Consider the following 18045-nt stretch of genomic DNA (forward strand, 5'->3'; position numbering starts at 1 on the left):
ACTGGAATAGCCAGACAAAAATGACACATCACTGCTTTAAAACATATATGATTACTATAACATACCTACTTCTGTTAAGAACTACACAGCTCCTAAACACCATTTGTGTTTATTTCTCAGTCCGACACAGAAAATATGGAAGAGCCAATTCCCAACCATCAGACCGGCTAAGCTGTTAGTCAGCTCTGCATAGAAGGAAACCATACACAGAGGTTGAGGTCAATATTTGAACTCTTTTCAGAAAATAAGAGGTGACTTCAGGAAAATATAACAGGAAGAGGACAACTGGCAACCACTAACTAATACAGAAATAACTTCAAGGGTAAGACACAGCATGAAATAAAAACATGAAGACTGGGAAACAAGGTGTCATAAAGGGGGATGCTCCAAAGCATGGCAACACGAATAAAAAAAAATTATCAGCAGGACTACAAGTTTTCTGTAACTTGTAACAAGAGATGAAGGAAAAAATGTAGTATTAACTCCAAAGCCATGTAGAGGTCATTGAAAACATCCCAATACAGGGAAAGAACCACAACAGCTACTGTTACCAGCCCGAATGCCTATGTTTGGAGAAAACGGCAGAACACAAAGCTCCACTCCTCAGAAGCTTTTGAGGTTCTGGCATTTTCTTTCCCCATTGTAAACTGGAACAAGAATAGTATCTTTCAAACACACCAGCAGAAACAGAACTCTGTAATGTCTCAAAACAGGAAATTAATTCTACAGCAGTTTTCAAAACAATAAATAAGAATTTTAAATTTCATTTAGTCAAATGCCTTCTAAATAGCCTTATGTGGAAGAATCCATGGTAATGTTATTAGTGTCACTGTTGATATAAAACAGCATACACATAGCTATATACACTTTCCCCATAGAATCACAAGTTAGCATGATCCCAGAAATAAAAAAAGAATCACAGAAATGCGATTCAAAACCAGCTCCTCTTTGAACACATTCACAGCCCCAGGCTCACCATGTTATATGTATTCTAAGGAACGAGTCCCAGAGAAACTGAAACTCATCAGAACTAAGATTTGTGTGAACATTGCTAAAGTATTTTTTACTAATCGCCATTTATTTAACAGGATGACTGTGACCAAGATGCAATTATTGAAATGCTACAATTAAATCAGAAGACAGCAAGCCTACTGCAACAAACACTTTCGCATCAAGTAATGTGCTACAATGAACAGCTCTATCAACTGCTACAGCAGACTAAACAGAACAGTGATGATATGATAAATGTTTACAGTGTTGTCTTTAATTATCTCTTGTTTATCTCCTGCTTCTAGTACCAGTGTCCTGGGCACAGCTGAGTGCAATTTCCTTCTATCTGGCCCACTGACAGTTAACAAATGATAATTCTAAGTTTATTTTAATATTAAACTGCTTCAAAGTTCAGTGCCTGATGCAGCTGAGGCAGAAGAAACTTAAAGGAGAGGAAGGTGCTACTTAAAAAAACTAGATGCTCATCCTTGGCACACATGGTGTCAATCTCACACACCTCCTACTCATTTTCAGCTCATGGTGACTTCACTTCAAACATAGGGGGTTTTATTCTAAATAAACGAGTAGCATCTGGTCCTCTGGCAGCTTTTTCTAGTAGAAATTCATACCTTTAGCTTTAGAAATGCTCACAATGTTGCTGAACATTTGAATAATAGAGATTTGGGCTTTGCTGGCATAATGAAAAGGGTTTGATTTTACTTTTGAGTTTGGAAATTTTTGTGCTTTATAATGGCTATGTAATACCTGTTTCAATACTGTGTGTGCCTTCAAACCGGCATGGTAACCATGCATTCCAGTATTTCAGAAAGGCACCAAGGGAAAAGCACAAAGCAAAATGTCACCATTTAAGATATTAGCTTATGATATTTTACTGCTCCGTACAGTTGCAGAACACCATGCTAAGCTGTGCCACTCACGAGATACTACTTCGTATCCACTTTCCTCTTTGTGTATGACTAAGCTTTTCACACTTTCCTCATCACACAGAATACAAGACTTCCATTCTTCTAAAATCTTACTCTTACACCAGCTTGGCTGACAATTCAACTCAGCTTCCCAGCTAATTTCATAAGACAGCATATGTTTCCTGGGATGAAACCCAGCTCTTGCTGAGCTGGATGGTGTTATCTTCTACTCATTTGGGGGGTGGGGAGGGTGGGCGCAGAAATATCAGACCTTTTTTAGTTCTTTCACACATGCACACAGTATTTCAGGAATATGAAAAGAGCTATCTGTACCATTTCATAACTGGCACTTACAGTGAGGGATTTATCAACTTACTGCTTCAATCATCAGGAAATACTGGAAGCATGAAACAATCTTTCAGAAGACTCACATCTTCCTGTATGAGAATGCTTCATTCATAATCCTGTCTAGGTTTTTCTCCATTCCCTACATTCACAGATATTTTCACTTCTTAAATGGATATATTCACAGCCTCTTTCCTTGCCTTACAGTAGTTCTGCATTTAAGAATCACTATTATATATTCTGTTCTCTGTAATTCTAGTTACATCTATAACTGCATATGCGTTTGATATGGTTCAACGCAGGTCAGCAATTACTTTGCTGCTTCTCCAAGTAACTGGTCATATGCAGAAGATATTGTCCTGAAAAATCAAATTAAAATTGCCAGTACTGGGGGTGGTGTGTGTGTGTGTGTTATATAATTAAATTATGCATAAATAAACATCTACTAATAGTAAAAACTACACAAAAGATTAAGACACGAAGGTTAATAACAAGGTGGGAAAATGCATTGGAGGCAATATTACCTATATAAAAGATGACTACTGTGACACTGTTAAGCTATTCCCCTACCTGTGAAGTGAATTTAAGTCCAAAATAACAAAGACAAGAAGAAAAAAAAGGCAGCAAGCACAGAATCTTTTTGGAAATTAAAGATATTTTGAAGAAGGTAGGAAGCTATTCCCCTCATTGCACTATGCTCTGCATTCTGCTTAATAATATTACAAAATTATAGTTGTTAATTTTTTTCACAGGTCTTTTGCCAGCAGAACATCCTTTTAGCCTTTGGAATATTTAACCAAGTAAAGAAGAAGTTACAGTTACACGACACTGTAGTGTGACAGAGGGATAATGGCCAATACGTGCTGCAGTTTGCATCTTTCCCAGAAACTGCAAGCATGGTATTCACAGCCAGGTTGCTTTTTCATTGCACTTCCCCCAGACATTTCATCCTCTAAGGCCAACTACCTCCAAAGCTCCACATCCGAGTAATAAGAGCTCAAAGGCCAAAGACATGAATCAAATCCCTCAAGAATTGTATCAGTTATATCCATACATTTGACAGAGTTGTCAAGCATAAAATGGCAATATATGGTCTGTGAACATAATCTTTGCGTAAAGACACATCAGCTCACAGAGGTAACAGAATGAGGCCCCCAAAAGAGGGAAAAAAAGACACAGAGAAGTGATGGAAGAAATGTGAATTCTGTCAAAGAACATCTGGGTGCTTATGATAGACACTTTATCAGCTCCCTCCTACAGAGCTGCCTCCACTGGCACAATAGCCCAAGCGACCTTTGAAGCCAACGATCAGTCTCTCAGAAAGAGACTCAGCCAGTCCTTCAACCACCAAAGCTGCACATTCCCTTTCTAAAAAAACTTAAGCAGACAATGTTGCAGCCTACCTGTCCTGACCTGTCTCTTTCTTTTTACCTTAAAGATTCACCATGCCAAGTCAACAACTGCTTATTTTGCCAATACTTTGGGTTTATAGATGATGAACACAAATAAAGAGGTCTTTTTTCAGCTTTGTGTTGGTGAGCTACATAGAAGAAACACTGATGGGCTAGTCATACTGAGTACTTACGAAGTACAATGCTACCTGTTCATGCGGGTCTGGTTTTCCTGTTTAACAAGCTGTAAAGTTTTGGGTGGTGGGGTTTTTTTTGGTTTTTTTTTTTTTTTTTTGCTTAGAACTTCCAAGATTTCCCTTTTTCAAACACCTGTTAGCCCTACAACAGACATTAGAACTAACTGAAACATTTTCATCCATGACAGAACTACCTCCTCCTACAGCACCTGCGTGCCAGCGAGCCAAACATCAGACATCATTTCCCAGGTGGCAGCTGTTCTGAAAGTTAAAGGATCAGGACTTGAACTCTACAGTTTCTGCCCTGGCTAAATAACCAGAACAACAATGTGAAACACAAGGAATAGAAATAGTTTCAAAGCACTTCCATATGTAGGGTGTAAACAAACATACAAACCTGCTCTAATGGCTTAGTAGTATAATCTACTTTATATTTTTGAAATTCTGTCAGAAGTTCAGACAACAAGGGTCATTAAAAGGCAAAAATTAAATACATTTCAGTGACAGCAGAACCTTCAGTGGCAAATGAAAAACAGAAATAATGCCTGTCACTTATTTCTTGTCAGTTGCAACAGAGCAAAGTGAGGGAAAGGAAAAACAAATTTACTCTTGAACTAAAGTATGTATCTGCAGCCTAAATTTTTGAGATTTCCACCACACTTCTAAAAGAAAAAAAGCAGGTGCGGCTTAACTAGCATACTCACACTTAACAAGTAACATGGAGGGAGATACCTGAAGGGTAACAAGGGCCTTCAACAACATCTCTCTCACCATGTAACTGAGTAAGTACTGAGACCAGCTCTTTGACATATGGACACTCATGTTTCATTAGCATCATTTTGCTTTTGAGTCACAACACTCTAAACTATCCTCTTAATATTTTTTTCTTTTGCCCAATGCTAAGGCCAATATCCACATCCTAGACTGAATTAAAATCCAGGCTGCATAATTTATTCTTTCCAGAGCTAACAGGGAAGTCAGACATAATGCCGGATTCACAATCTCCAGGTAAGTTTGAGGTACAAACCACAATTTACATACATATACCGAGAAACCACTCTACTACATTTATATTCAGTAATTAAGTCACTGTAATTACCCACTTTGTTTCAGAAATATAACAGAAGAGAACAAAAGTCTTTAGACATGAAAGCCTTTGCAGTTTACCCTGTAAAAGACAAAGTGAGCCAGATATCTGCTTTAAATATTTTTTTTTTAAATCCAGATGCTGATATGCGATTATAGTTTCTGCTTCTTGAGGTCCCTGAGTGACAATTAATGAAGCTCTTGTGCAAAACTGAGCAAGCAGCTCTCACATCAAATTATCTGTCTTTCAGGAGTATTTATTATGGCTAGAGTCAGATGCTGGCACAGGAGCGCACACGATACTGCACATCTCAGTTAAACATGCATTAATGGGCTTCTAATAAAACCCAGAACTATTTATTCCAAACATTTTCTGTGATAACATACAGCCCTGAAAAATGATGGTTTCTATTCATAAGCCTACTTCTAATTCTGTTTCACCTTCATCTAGCATCACAAAAAAACCCCACACTTTCTGGCAGCAATCAGTATGACTGCCTATCAATCAAAACTGCAACCATATCTAAAAACCGAATCAACACAAGTCTTAAGCAATTACAGAAACATAAAAAAACCAATAACAGATCAGACCAGAAGCTCATCCAGCTAGTATCCTATCTCCGACCAGGCTGATCACAACCAGTTGTCTTGAAGAACATGAGGGCTGAGGACCCCACCTTATAATCAAGTTTATTGTTGACATCTTGACCCCAGTGGCGCCACTCTCTTTTTTTAGTTCACCTAAACCAAATGGTGCAACCCCTCCCTCCCTTCACTGAGTCTTCTCCATATAATTATATCCAGCCATTCCTCTTAAGTAAAACTGTATTTATATCAGACATATAAAATTCTTTCCATTACCACTCAAAGCTGAGAACTGCTTTGTAGGAAAAGTTTAATTTGTGTAAAATCATCTTACCACACATTGTTTTAAGGGATCACAAATCACCATCATGACATGTCAGCCTACCATTTCATGAAATGGTAGGTTGTCATTACAGTTTTATTTTAGGAAACAGAACTGAATAAAATACTTTGCAGAGTAAATTACAGTAACTGGATTGCAAGTTGCTGAACAACAGAGACAAACGTCAAAGAAGATATACCTGGTGAATCACCTTTACAACAGCACAGCTGGCTACTTCAGGGGTGTCTACCTGTATCAGCTTTGTTTACGTTAAGACTAGAAACACTGACCCACTGTCTTCTTCTACAAGCAGGCTGCAAAACCAATGCCAGCTGTCTCCAAATCACAAACACTTCTATGAATTCCAGCTGAAAGCTTACTTGCAGAGCAGCTGCTCAAATTTGTGCCATCGTGAGGAGGAAATGCTCTTGGAGCACCAAGTTCCCCTCAAAGCACCCAGGGAACTCGAGAAAGCTCAAAATCTTCTGCCTCAATTTACTGCCAATTCCACTAATCTGTCCTCAACTGCAATGAGATTAAAATAATCACTCAATTATCCTGGCCTCCCTCTTCACACACTGACACACAAATTACTCTTCCCTGTTTTATTATTTTCTCTCACCTCATTCTCAGCTTCCCCTATCACCTGATACAAACTGCCTGAAGGGCTGTTTGCTTCTTTTGACTTTGAGATGCAATAGGGACTAGAGATTGCATCATATCAGTGATACTACCTTAAAATGGCAAAGACTAAAACCGTGAAAGTTAAAAACACAGATGCCTCTGCTTAGCAAAGGAACATAAAATACCAGCTAGCAAAACCCAAAAAGTACATATATATTGGTGTCAGAAAAAGCAAACAGAATGCTAGTGGCCTCTTCTCCCCCCTCCTCATAAACATCTCCTGATAAACCTCCCTCTGCAGGCATCAGAAATCCAAGTGGTTTAGAAGGGCACTGTGAATCACAGGAGCAGACAGGAACTCCAGGGGACTGCACCTTCCAGCACAAAAGCAGCTGACATGCTGCAAACAAAATTTAATTCTGACAAACAACAACTTTATATACTATGGCCTGTGGAGTTTGTTTATTCTGTTATGGCTAAATAACTTTTTGCTCACATCTAAAGCTTGTACAGCGACCGGAGCTATACCACAAGTATTCCCACAGGAGCCTACAAAAGGCACACTAAACCCTTTTCCTCACAGACACAAAGGTTTCCCAGTTCTACCAGGAAAACAACTTCTCCCAGCCTTGTAAACCATCTTACAGTTTTGTTTTATAATTCATTCTAGTTCCCATCTATGTTCCTTATGTCCCTCCTGCCTCTTTCTCAAGAAAAAGAGGCTCAGGGAAGAACTTACAGCTACCTGAAAGAAGGTTGTACTGAGGTAGGGGTCAGTCTTCTCCCAAGAAAAAGAACAAGAGGAAATGGCCTCAGATTGTGCCAGGGGGGATTTAGATTGGATATCAGGAAAAATTTCTTCATCAAAAGGGTTGTTAAGCATTGGAGCATGCCACCCAGGGAAGTGACTGAGTTGCCATCCCTGGAGGTATCTAAAAAGATGGGTAGATGTGGCACTTAGGGGCATGGTTTAGTGGTACACTTGGCAGTGTTTGTTTTACGGCTGGCCTTGATGATCTTAAAGGTCTTTTCCAATCTAAATGATTCTATGATTCTAAGAGGATTAAATCAAAGAAACAAAAAGTTCAGATCAATGCTTTTTGTATTAATATACAGGCTTGTGAATAACTGTATGCTCAAGTGCCTAATACAGACTGACAACGTATCCTCTACAAGAAAGCCAAAGTGAGAGGCAGTCTCTAAGTGCATATTTTGACAATAAACTGATCAGGTGGCCGAGGCAATGGATTTTAAGAGGTGCAATATCTAACTATTTCCCAGTTAATAAGGTAGCTCTAGAGGTCATTAAACTTTCTTCTCTGACTTTAAAGCATAAAAATTGCTCATGGACCTGCTTTACAACATTAATATACAGTGCCTACTTGTTAGCATCTTAAGATCAGGCCTCCCGATCGTTCTGCTGGCCAGGCTTTGTTTTGCATCGCGGATTGGTTTCAGGGCACCTGACCTGGATTCCCTCAGATGACGCTGAACTGAACATGCAGTTCAAGGCGACACCTAACACATGCCAGCTAGGACTGGTCCTTCAGTCCAGAACACCACATTAAGTAATCTCCAAAACACATGCCCTGTGAACATGAAGTCCTCAGCACCAACTGTTTCCCCCTGCAGATCTGCTTCCACTGTGCCACAGCACTGGCTAAAGCAGACACAGCCACAAACACCAGGTTAAATTTTAACCTCTCCCTACGCTACTTGAGTGAGAGGGGAAAATTTGATAAAGCAGATAGCTATATTTTAACAGAGGTTTAGATTGGTGAGCAGGCATAAGAAGTCTTCTCATTTGGATCCTAGGATTCCCTTGCCAGGAGGTTGGCATGCCAAGGAAATGTAAGAATAAGAAGGTATATAACACCGTACTGGGCCTGGCTGAGATGGAGTTAATTTTCCTCATAGTGCTGTGCTTTGTACTGGTAGCTAGAAAGGCGCTGGTAACACACCAGTGTAATGGCTACTGCTGAGCAGTGCTCACACAGCACCCAGGGCTGTCTCTCCAACATTACCCCACCTCATCAGTAGGCTGGGGGTGGACAAGGTCTCGGGAGGGGACACAGCCAGGACAGCTGACCCAAAGTGACCAAAGGGGTATTCCATACCATATGACATCTGCTCAGCAATAGAAGCTAAGGGAAAGGAGAAGAGAGGGCATTCATTATTAAGGCGTTTTGTCTTCCAGAGCAACCGCTACACGTACTGAAGCCCTGCTTCTTGGGAAGTTACTAGACATCACCTGCTGATGGGAAATAGAGACTAAATCTTTTGTTTTCCTTTGCTTCTGCATGTAGCTTTTGCTACTGCTTTATTAAACTGCCTTTATCTTGACCCAGAAGTTTTTTCCATCTTATTCTCTCCCTCCTGTCCTGCTGAGGAGTAGAGTGATATAGCGGCTTGGTGGGCAACTGGCAAAGAGCCAAGGTCAACCCACCACGAACCCACCTCAAATAAAAGGATGTATTCCCAGGCAAAGTTGAAATTAACCACAAGACAAGATTCGTTCCTTTGGACAAAACTTGACTCCAGTACAGACTCTGTTCCTGCTTATGTGCCGCTGAACAGAAATACAAGATGACTGACTTTGTTAATAAAGAAATGCGTAAAGTTCAATTTTCCTACCTTTCACTTGAACATATTAATTAAAATTACTTTTGCCTTCTCGTAAGTATCTCCTATTCAAGTTGTGATTTAATAAACACACTTGTTCTTATTTATGCAGACATTTTCACAATGCTTATCTATTACTATTGTTTTGCACATAAAATAAACATCATATAAGCCAGTCTGCTTGCCAAAGCACAAGAATGGCTCTGGGTTTTTTTTGCCTTGAGCAAATAGCAAGAACATGCAGCAAGCTAGTACATAAAGATTTGAGGTAAATGTCTTGGTTACAAAGAAAAACAACTAGCCAAGGAAAGCAGCACAAACCCAGTTGGCTTTTGTATGAACAGAAATACAGCAACAGTCCACTGAACCTCCCTGCTTTCATTTCTACATAGCAGTTACCTGATAAATCTAGTTAAACCTGCTAAGTAACTGCTGTCTTTGTATCCTCCACCACTGAAACCGCTAGATTCCCACCTAAAAAAAAAGCAGATAATATTAACTGCATTTATTTTTACTTGTCTTTTAAAAAGCACCATGTTGTCAAATATGTCACAGAGAAAGGAATATGGACCAACGGGTAGAAGGAATCACCCAGCACACAGCAAGACCACCTCATACACAGACTGACAACCTAATGTTTGCATCCAAATGTGTCTAGCCTCTATTCTTCTGCAGATTCTGAAATGTTTCGAGATCTTAGGAAGGCTGATGTTTTACTTTAACCGTACTGTTTTTCTTTAACCTTCTCTTACCTAACAGGACCATTTAGAGGAGGGTCAGCAAGCTAAAAACTGCCATATTCCCCAGTTCTCTTGAAGGAGCATGTAACTTGCTACTGCTTTAAATCAGTTTTATGATACAAAACCAACCGTATCTTTGCTTTGTTATCCACAAGGCAAAACAAACATGATAAGGTTCAAGGTCATGGAAATTCGCCGTAGCACATGCATCAAATCAAAGAACTCACCTGCTGGTTTCCCAGTCTTGGTCATCCTTATCTTTTTCTTCTTTGGCATCAGAATTGTGTGGGTGTTTCTGCACAATCCGCATCCCACCAGCTTTCACTGGAATGGAAATAAGAGACATGACAAATCTCAGTCAAATCAGCATAAGTAAAGAACTTCTTAAGGATGAGGGGCCCGTTCCCTCCCCCTCCTCCCCCTCAATATTTTGCATAGTAGTTTAATAGTAATCACAGTTTGAAAAAAGGGCCCAAAGTGTTTAAAAGTGGCAACTCTGAGGAACAGCTACTTCAGGATTGCATCTGCCATTCTCTTTCACATCATGCCATCTTTGCTCATCATGAGAAGCTGCAGCTTTTTACCACCTGCTTCCAATACCATTTTAGAAAACTCAACTCTGTTTTAACTTTCCCCCCACCCCTACTAACTTGCAGCCATCAGAAGAAGAAAAGGAGGCGATGGCTTGCATAACACTACACAAAAAGCCACAAACATGAATGTTAAATACTCCCACAAAACAGGAAGGGCTGAAGAACCTTTCCTGTCATTTCAACTTAAAAACTACAGCTATAATAATAAGATTTATACAAAATAGTTCTTCACAAACAGTATAACAAAAAGCAATGTTTAGGAGGACTGTAAACTTGCATTTAGAATAGAGCTTTTTGTTTTGCAAACCATAAGCATTTACTACATTTCAAATACTTGTCCTTATATTTCAAATTTACCATAAGCAGGTATTTCCATCTACCACATTTCAAATACTTGATTTAGTTTTAGAAATGACACAAATGTGAAAGCATCCCTTTGAAACACAAAACAAGAAGTGAAAGCTAATCCACTTACTTTCATCATTTATCCCCATCAAAGCAAAATATAAAATAGGAACTAAGCCAGGCCTAACACTGCAGCTACTAAGCAGAGCAACAGGCAGGCTGCTTTTGATCTACTTTCTGTTTTAATGTTGTACCGTTTGGTTTTGTTTTGCTTTTTTTTTTTCTTTTTGCTTCAACTGCTATACATGCTTACAGGACAGCACAGGCTAAGAGGATGCATCTCATTAGCTAATTGGATGGGTTACATTGTCATCAGCAACCACATCAGAAAACCATTATAGCAGTCAGCAGTCAATAAAACCACCTACAGACGCGTTGGTTTGTGTTTCACGTTGCAGCAACACAATGAGGCTGTGGGCAGCCTTGGCAGAGATGTCACAGCCGGAGCGAGCAGGATGCCAGGGCGGCACAGGGAAGGAGCAGAAAAAGCAGCTTGTCAGCATGGCTGGGGGAAGCTGCACTTCTGACAGCCCTCCCGTGTCCAGTCACCGAGGGCAAGAGGTGCCCCACAGCACCTCACTGCTAATCCCTGAAACCTAGAAACAGGTTTAGTTCTCTGCTCTTAACCAGGACAGCAACAGAATGGACAACCCTGTGCATAAATTTTACAGCCTGAATGAAAGGAAGCAGTAAAGAGAAAGTGGCTGCCCTAGCAGGCAGTGCCAGCTCTTTGGCCCTGCGATCTTTTAAACAGATTTTAAGCTTTGTGTGGTATTTGAAAGATAAACTTCTGAGTCAATAAAGACAGACAATCAACGGACAAAATCAAAGAATTATCTTTTCAAACCCATCAAAACTATGTCCCCATATCAGGTATTTAAAAAAGCCAAACAAAACACTAACCATTTTGTGTTCTTTCTCCAGCATAAAACTTACAATACTTGAGCTGATGAGAAATTATTCACACGGGACAAGAAAAGATAGAAGGGTTAGGCAATAAAGAAAAGTAGTTTTAAAAATGAAACAAAAATTGAAATTCTTATTCATTTTCTTGATGCAAACGCCTTAGAGATGCAAGCTTGTTTGCAAAAGCAAACAACACTCTTGAATTTTGTGTTCTCCTAACACCTCAAAGTGATTGGTATGTTTTATTTACATTAAATTTATAAATTTAACATCATTGCACGATCAGTTCTTACTGGTTCCCATTCAAATTACTTTTTGTTGCTGTCTCCACAGCAATCTGCCAAGTTACAAATAGCACTTCTGCACAGTATGTGCACGCTTCCACGTTCTTCAACCATCTAATAAAAACCTAAAGAAAACAATACCCAAAGATTTAGTGCAATTTTAGGTGGTCTAAAATCTCTCTCCTCTTTGTATATCATGAGGCCACCAGCCACTTGTTTTCTCTTTATCACTGGCAAAGATACACAGCTAACACATTCAGATTTGTCTCCAGGGAGAATTAACAGGGATTAAAAAGCAAAACCCAAGATAATTAAAAGGTATTAAATGCAGTAACTTAGTAATTTTTATAATCTGATTTTTTGCACTAATATCAACAGGCATAGCACAGACAGTTAAAAGTACATTGGTGCACAAAAGCCTTCAGTAATTCAGGGTTACTGTGCAGATCTGGGAAACGAAAAGAACAATTCAGCGAACAACTGCAGTGATAACATATTTCTGAGACCAAACATTAAATAATTAGATCAGCATCCTGTATATATAGGTGGTGTACATCTCTGCCACCCATGACACAGCATGATCATACCCAATCTAGTTTCACAAGATTTAGCTTAAGAAGAGTAACACCCTTGTGACATAATTCACCTTCCTTTTCAAAAGGTTTCAATCAAGCTCCACAACCTGAGGGTTAGCGAGAAGAAATGGTGATTACATCCATCAAGCTATAGAAAAAAATCCATTTGTGAGATTTTCTTGGGACTTAACAAGGATTCATCTGTTTCTTACTTGCCTAGCATTCAATACGTAATTTGACAGATGCTTACCACTGTGATTTTGTCATTTAAAAGTCATTCTTAAAAGACTAAGGGCTCAGATTTCCTTATAGTAAATCCTGCACAGAGCAGAGAGTGGATTTAAGTAACTGATAAACCACCTTTCAGAAAACTGCAAGAAACCAGTGCCCAGAAGAGGACTGTGTCAACGACTCCATGCCGGGACTAGGAAGGAAGCGGTCCCCATGCCCAAGAGGGAGCTCCGGCTGCAGCTGCTCTGTAGAGGCCAGGGGGGACCTGTGCTAAGGCAGGAAGGGACTGGGAGACTGGGAACGGCTCCCTTGATGGTGATGGCCAACAGGCCACTAGCTTCTGAAGCATGAAATAAAGATGGGATCACCTGCCAGCATGCTCCAAGAGCAACAGCACAAGTCTGTTTGCGCCACTGCCAGGTAAGAGTCAAGTTTGGGATTTTAATTATTATCCATCATGTTTTACTCTCAAGAGGCAGACAGGACTGTCTTGTTTGCCCTGTGAACACCAGCCTGTGTTCTTCTTAGGGGTACGACTGACCACTCCTTCTGGAGATGCATTAAACAACTGTGTTAATTACTACTCAAGATGACCTGGAGTCGGGAAACGTTCTCAGTCTATTTACCTACCCTCCCGCCGGCTCTGCCATGCTTCTTTCAGATTCCTCCCAGTTTCTGAGACTGAGTTCTGAAGCAAACCCCACCGTGTTGCAGCAAGCACCCAGTACCTAGCAAAGCACCACAGCTCAGCAACGCCAGCTCACTCAGGTTGCAGACCCGAGGCAATGCTTCCTGGGAAACCTTCCATCTCAACCCAAATTGCCTGCTGGTCACAGCAACGGGACAGGAACTTTTAGAAACCCAAAGTATGATCAACAGCTTTAGCAGCTTCCCATTTTCCTCGAGTATGGTATTAAGAAATACGTTTTATGTTAATATTTATGTACCATATAGTAACAGGTTCCATTATATCGGTAAGACATATGAAAAGCCAGGACCAAGGGAAACACAAAACAAGCTGTTCTGCAAACTTAAAGCAGCAACAGTGTCTGACAAAAGAACAGAGGTAAGAGTTATTGTATACCTCCATTTCGCACAAATCTTGGCTCAGAGCTGTTATTTTTATAATGCAGGAAAAGCATGTGGCTATTTTCATGAACCTACTGCAAAGCTTCATAAACAAACTATTAACACAATCACCTTGCTTTATTCCTCCATGGTATCTACTAGAAGAAACAAAAAAGCATAACTCTGCAGACCTCTTTTGAGGGAAACTGCAAACTGTACAAACCTACTCAGCAATGTATTATAGGCGCATTGATCTCACTGACAGATGGGTATTTAATAAAGCTTAAGTGGGGGCCCTCTTAAGTTTCACAAAGGAGTTCAAAGTCACTTTGTACACCCTTTTACCAGCCTGAGGTCTTGAGGTTTCTTTCCCTTTCATTATCCTTTGCCTTTTTAAGTGCTTTTCTTCCCGCCCCCCCCCATGTGAAAGATCAATGGGGAGAGGAAGCTAACAGACTGCACACAGTCGGTAAGCAAGGGCTAACAGTGCATATGAAAAACAACGAATTTGTCAGTTCTGCTTTAATTCGATGATCTAAATCCTTCCTAGCTTTCACATGTTTAATTCATACTCAGTGGGGTAAGACACATCCATAATTACAGGGAGGGCTCTTTATATAACTGTATGCAGCAAAACCAGAGCTTTTAAACCATTAGGCAAAAAAGATCCCCTATTCACATCTTTGCCTTGCTAGGAACTTGCCTTGTTATTTATGGACACAATTCCACCTGTATTTATATAGTTGGGGTGTGTGTGTGTGTAATAAAATAGAAGTAAAAAATTCTTAAGGCTTGTTTTCAAACTGCCCTATTGTATTATATTATTATTCAAGTACCTAAACTGGCTTGAGATGGAAGATTAAAACCTAGCTTCAGCCCCTAGAGTGAATATCAACTAGTCAGCACATTTGTTGTGCATTTTCCAAGCATTGAAAGACCACAGGACCGCTTTCCTCTGCAAACCAGCTAAGAACCGGCTTCTTCCAGAACTGACCTTAAGATACTGTAAAGCATTAGTTTTTTTCTGGCCTCAATGACAGACTTGGTGATCGCTTTCCTTCAAAAGCTGAACTGGTAAATACTCACAAAAATCCACTCAGGGATGCTAATGATCTTAAAAGGCACATACCGGAAAAAAAGTTCTTCAGTTCATATGCGGATGCATGTTTTACAAAGAAAAAAATAGTAATACTAAAATACTCTTGAGAGCAAGGGAAACCTGAACTGTACTAGAGTTATGCTTTTGCACTGTGCATCACTAGCTTCTCACATGGCTGACAGAGGCTCATTTCAGTCTTTAAAAATTTTCACCCGTTTCAAAAGACAGATTTTGAAGCACAACTCTCAACCATGCAACATCAGAAAATAGTCACAAAGCAGCTAAATGAAAATACCCACCATTTACCTTTCATTCCTTTTCCATCGATGTTAACAGCAGGAAGACACAGCTAAACCAGCCTAAGGTCTTAACCATCCCGCTTACACTGAAGCCAACATTTACCCGACTTCAGGGTGAGCCAGCTTGAGGGGCTATGGCCGCAAAGGCTGTGGACAACGGGAAAGGTGCTTTGGTTTGGGTCCTGAACCAGCTCACCGAGAGGTCAGGTAAGAACTAATGCCATGACAAGGGGGGCTGCAGAACTGGGGTGACTCTGCTCAGCCTAGAGACTGGCTTAACTGTACTGCTGACCTGTACTTGCTGTGCAAAGCCTAGCCAAGCCAGTATTTCTCACTTCTGTTACCTATTTACAGGAATTTCAGGTCCTTGTTATAAAAAAAAAAAAGCAGAATTCAATTAGAGTTCAAAAACTGTTTTCAACTTTAGCTTTAAATCATATCAGCTGATTTGAATATAAAACTCACCACCCTGTGATTTAAGAACTTCAGCATTTTTTGACTGTAACACTTAAAAAAAAAAACCCCAAATGAAAAACTATTCCACTGGGAAACACTAGGAGACACATGAAAAGCTGCTGGTGCCGGGACCAAAGTTCCCTTTTTTAGGAAAGCGGTAGTAAAGAAGAAAAAACTAACAGGACGTGAAGGAACAAAACAACTTGGACACTGCGGGTAACCGAACCCCATCAGAAGAGCTGCGGTCACCGGAGGGTGGCAGGTCAGTGCCCCACCGAGGGCGACACGCAGCTCCTACCCCGGGCAAGGCAGCAGCGGGCGGAGGGCGGCGGAGCTGCGCCGCTGGGCTGCCAGCGAGCGGCTGGACCCCCCCGCCCGCCTCGCCCCCCGCCCCGCCAGCCGGCGGGCGCACGCAGCGCTGTGCCACACTCGCACCGCAACGCCCGCAGCAACAGCGACCGTCTGCCCGCCGGCCCCGCGCTGCCCGCAGCCTGCGGAGCTCCGTCGCCCGCCCGCTTTACCAGCCCCAGGCGGTGGCTCCGTCGGCCCCCACCCCCTCCTGTCGAGGACGGGGTGGCCTCGCACGGAGGGGCACCGGCGGGGACAGCGCTGCCTCCCGGGGCGCAGGCTGGAGATGCCGAACCGCACGGACACGACGAGCCCGCAAGCGGAGCGTGGCCCCCGCTGCCGGCCAAGGCGACCAGCCGGCGGTGGAAGCCGGGGGAGGGCGAGCGGCTGGCAGGGATGGGGGGACGGCGCCAACCTCCCGGCGCCAGAAAGCCGAACCGGGCGCAGCTGGGGGCGGCGGCGCCCGAGCAGAGAGCACAAGGGAGCCACCCGGGGTCACACACCCGCCGGCAGCGGCGGTGGGACCCGCCCGAGACCACCCTCCTCAGCGCCGGGCAGCCGCCCGCCAGACCTTCGCGGCGAACCGGCGCCCGGCCGGGCTCTCCCGGAGACGCTCGGCTGCCCAGGCCGCCCCGGCCCCCCCGGCCCCAGGGGTGGAAAGAGAAAGAGCGGAGGCACGGGAACCGGCGGCCGTACCAGCAGGAGGGTGTCCGGCCCGCGTCTCTGCTTTCTCTTTGGGAGGCGAAGACATTGTTACTGTGGCGGCGGCCCCGCACCGGGCACCCGCGCCCGACACCGCGCCCCGGCCAGCGCCCAGCCTGCCCTGCGCGCCGCGGGCCCGCTCCCGCCCTGTCAACGTGGCCGCTCGCCGCCGCCGCCAGGACGCGCCCACCGAGGGGCGGCGCCCGGGCCCGCCCGCTGCGCTGCAGCCACCGCCCCTGCGCGGACGTGCCGCCGCCGGCGGGGGGCGCGGGGCGGGGCCGGGCGGGGCCGGGCGGGGCCGGGCCGCGGCGGGGGGGCCGCCCCGCTTGGGTCAGACGGCGGCTGGCAGCCGGGGCGGGGCGGCGCCGCCCGTTCCTGGCGCGGCGCCGGCGGCGTGCTGCCTCGGTCTGTCGCCGTCTCTCGGTTTGTTCACCCGGCGCTTCGGGTTTCTTTAACTTCTCGTTATCCGTTTTACCACTGCTCGGTGTGAAGTCAGCGTTGCGGAACCGCCGCCCCGCTGCAGCCGGCCTTGCCGCTTGGGTCCCCCCCCCAGCAACAGGACTTCATCTCACCGGGTGGGACCGGCGCCCGCAGCCGGCTGCCTTTCACCCCGTTCCGGTAGCACAGGCAATCCGGGAGGGCGGCACGCCGTTTTGTCGAATTGCTGCGAGGAAGCGGCACAGGCAGTTAATGTGGTTCTGAATTATGTGCCTCTGCACTTCAAATAACGCTTCCAATTAGCGACTAATGGGCAGCTCGCATCATCCGCCGCACTTTGCGTTGCCGAGCGCCGCCCGCGCCGCGGGTCCCGGTACCTTTCCCGTTGCAATCACGGCGCCGAATCCCACCCGTTCACAAAACCTCTCAGCCGCTTCAGGTGCATTTCCCAAGTGGTGCGGGAAGAGCATGATACCTGAACGAATTATATTAGCAGCAAAGTGGAAGCTATACGGGCTGTTCTTGTTATTTATAATTTGACATAAGAAAGCGAGTCACCCGAAAGGCGAGCGTGTGATGGTTGGAAGCTGAACCCCCCCAAAGTGCTGTAGTGATACCGCATCCCAGGAATGTTACAGGGAAATTAATGTTGTAATATTTCAGGTTTTTGCTATCACTCTGTGTTGCAATGACATTACCATGGTCGAAATAGAACCGATGGGTAAACATACAGAACTTTTTTTGCAACAGTCCAAAATATAATAGCATCATAGTATCTTTCGCAGCCTGCGTGAACAAATGTTATAAAAATGC

At 43.3% G+C, this 18045-nt stretch overlaps 1 protein-coding gene across 1 annotated transcript in view; it reads right to left on the reverse strand.

Annotated features, from left to right (window-relative positions):
• DAP (death associated protein) overlaps window positions 1-16966 on the reverse strand; it is a 56782-nt gene extending 39816 nt beyond the window's left edge. The window contains exons 1-2 of the mRNA XM_055705381.1: window positions 16789-16966; window positions 10056-10152 (exon numbers count right to left, since the gene is read on the reverse strand). Of these exons, the coding sequence (XP_055561356.1) occupies window positions 10056-10152; window positions 16789-16843 (152 nt within the window). The 5' untranslated portion in view covers window positions 16844-16966. The remainder of the gene's footprint in view (window positions 1-10055; window positions 10153-16788) is intronic.
• Between the last annotated feature and the right edge of the window lie 1079 nt (window positions 16967-18045).

The sequence above is a fragment of the Falco cherrug genome, chromosome 3, assembly GCF_023634085.1.
Source record: "Falco cherrug isolate bFalChe1 chromosome 3, bFalChe1.pri, whole genome shotgun sequence".
NCBI lineage: Eukaryota > Metazoa > Chordata > Aves > Falconiformes > Falconidae > Falco > Falco cherrug.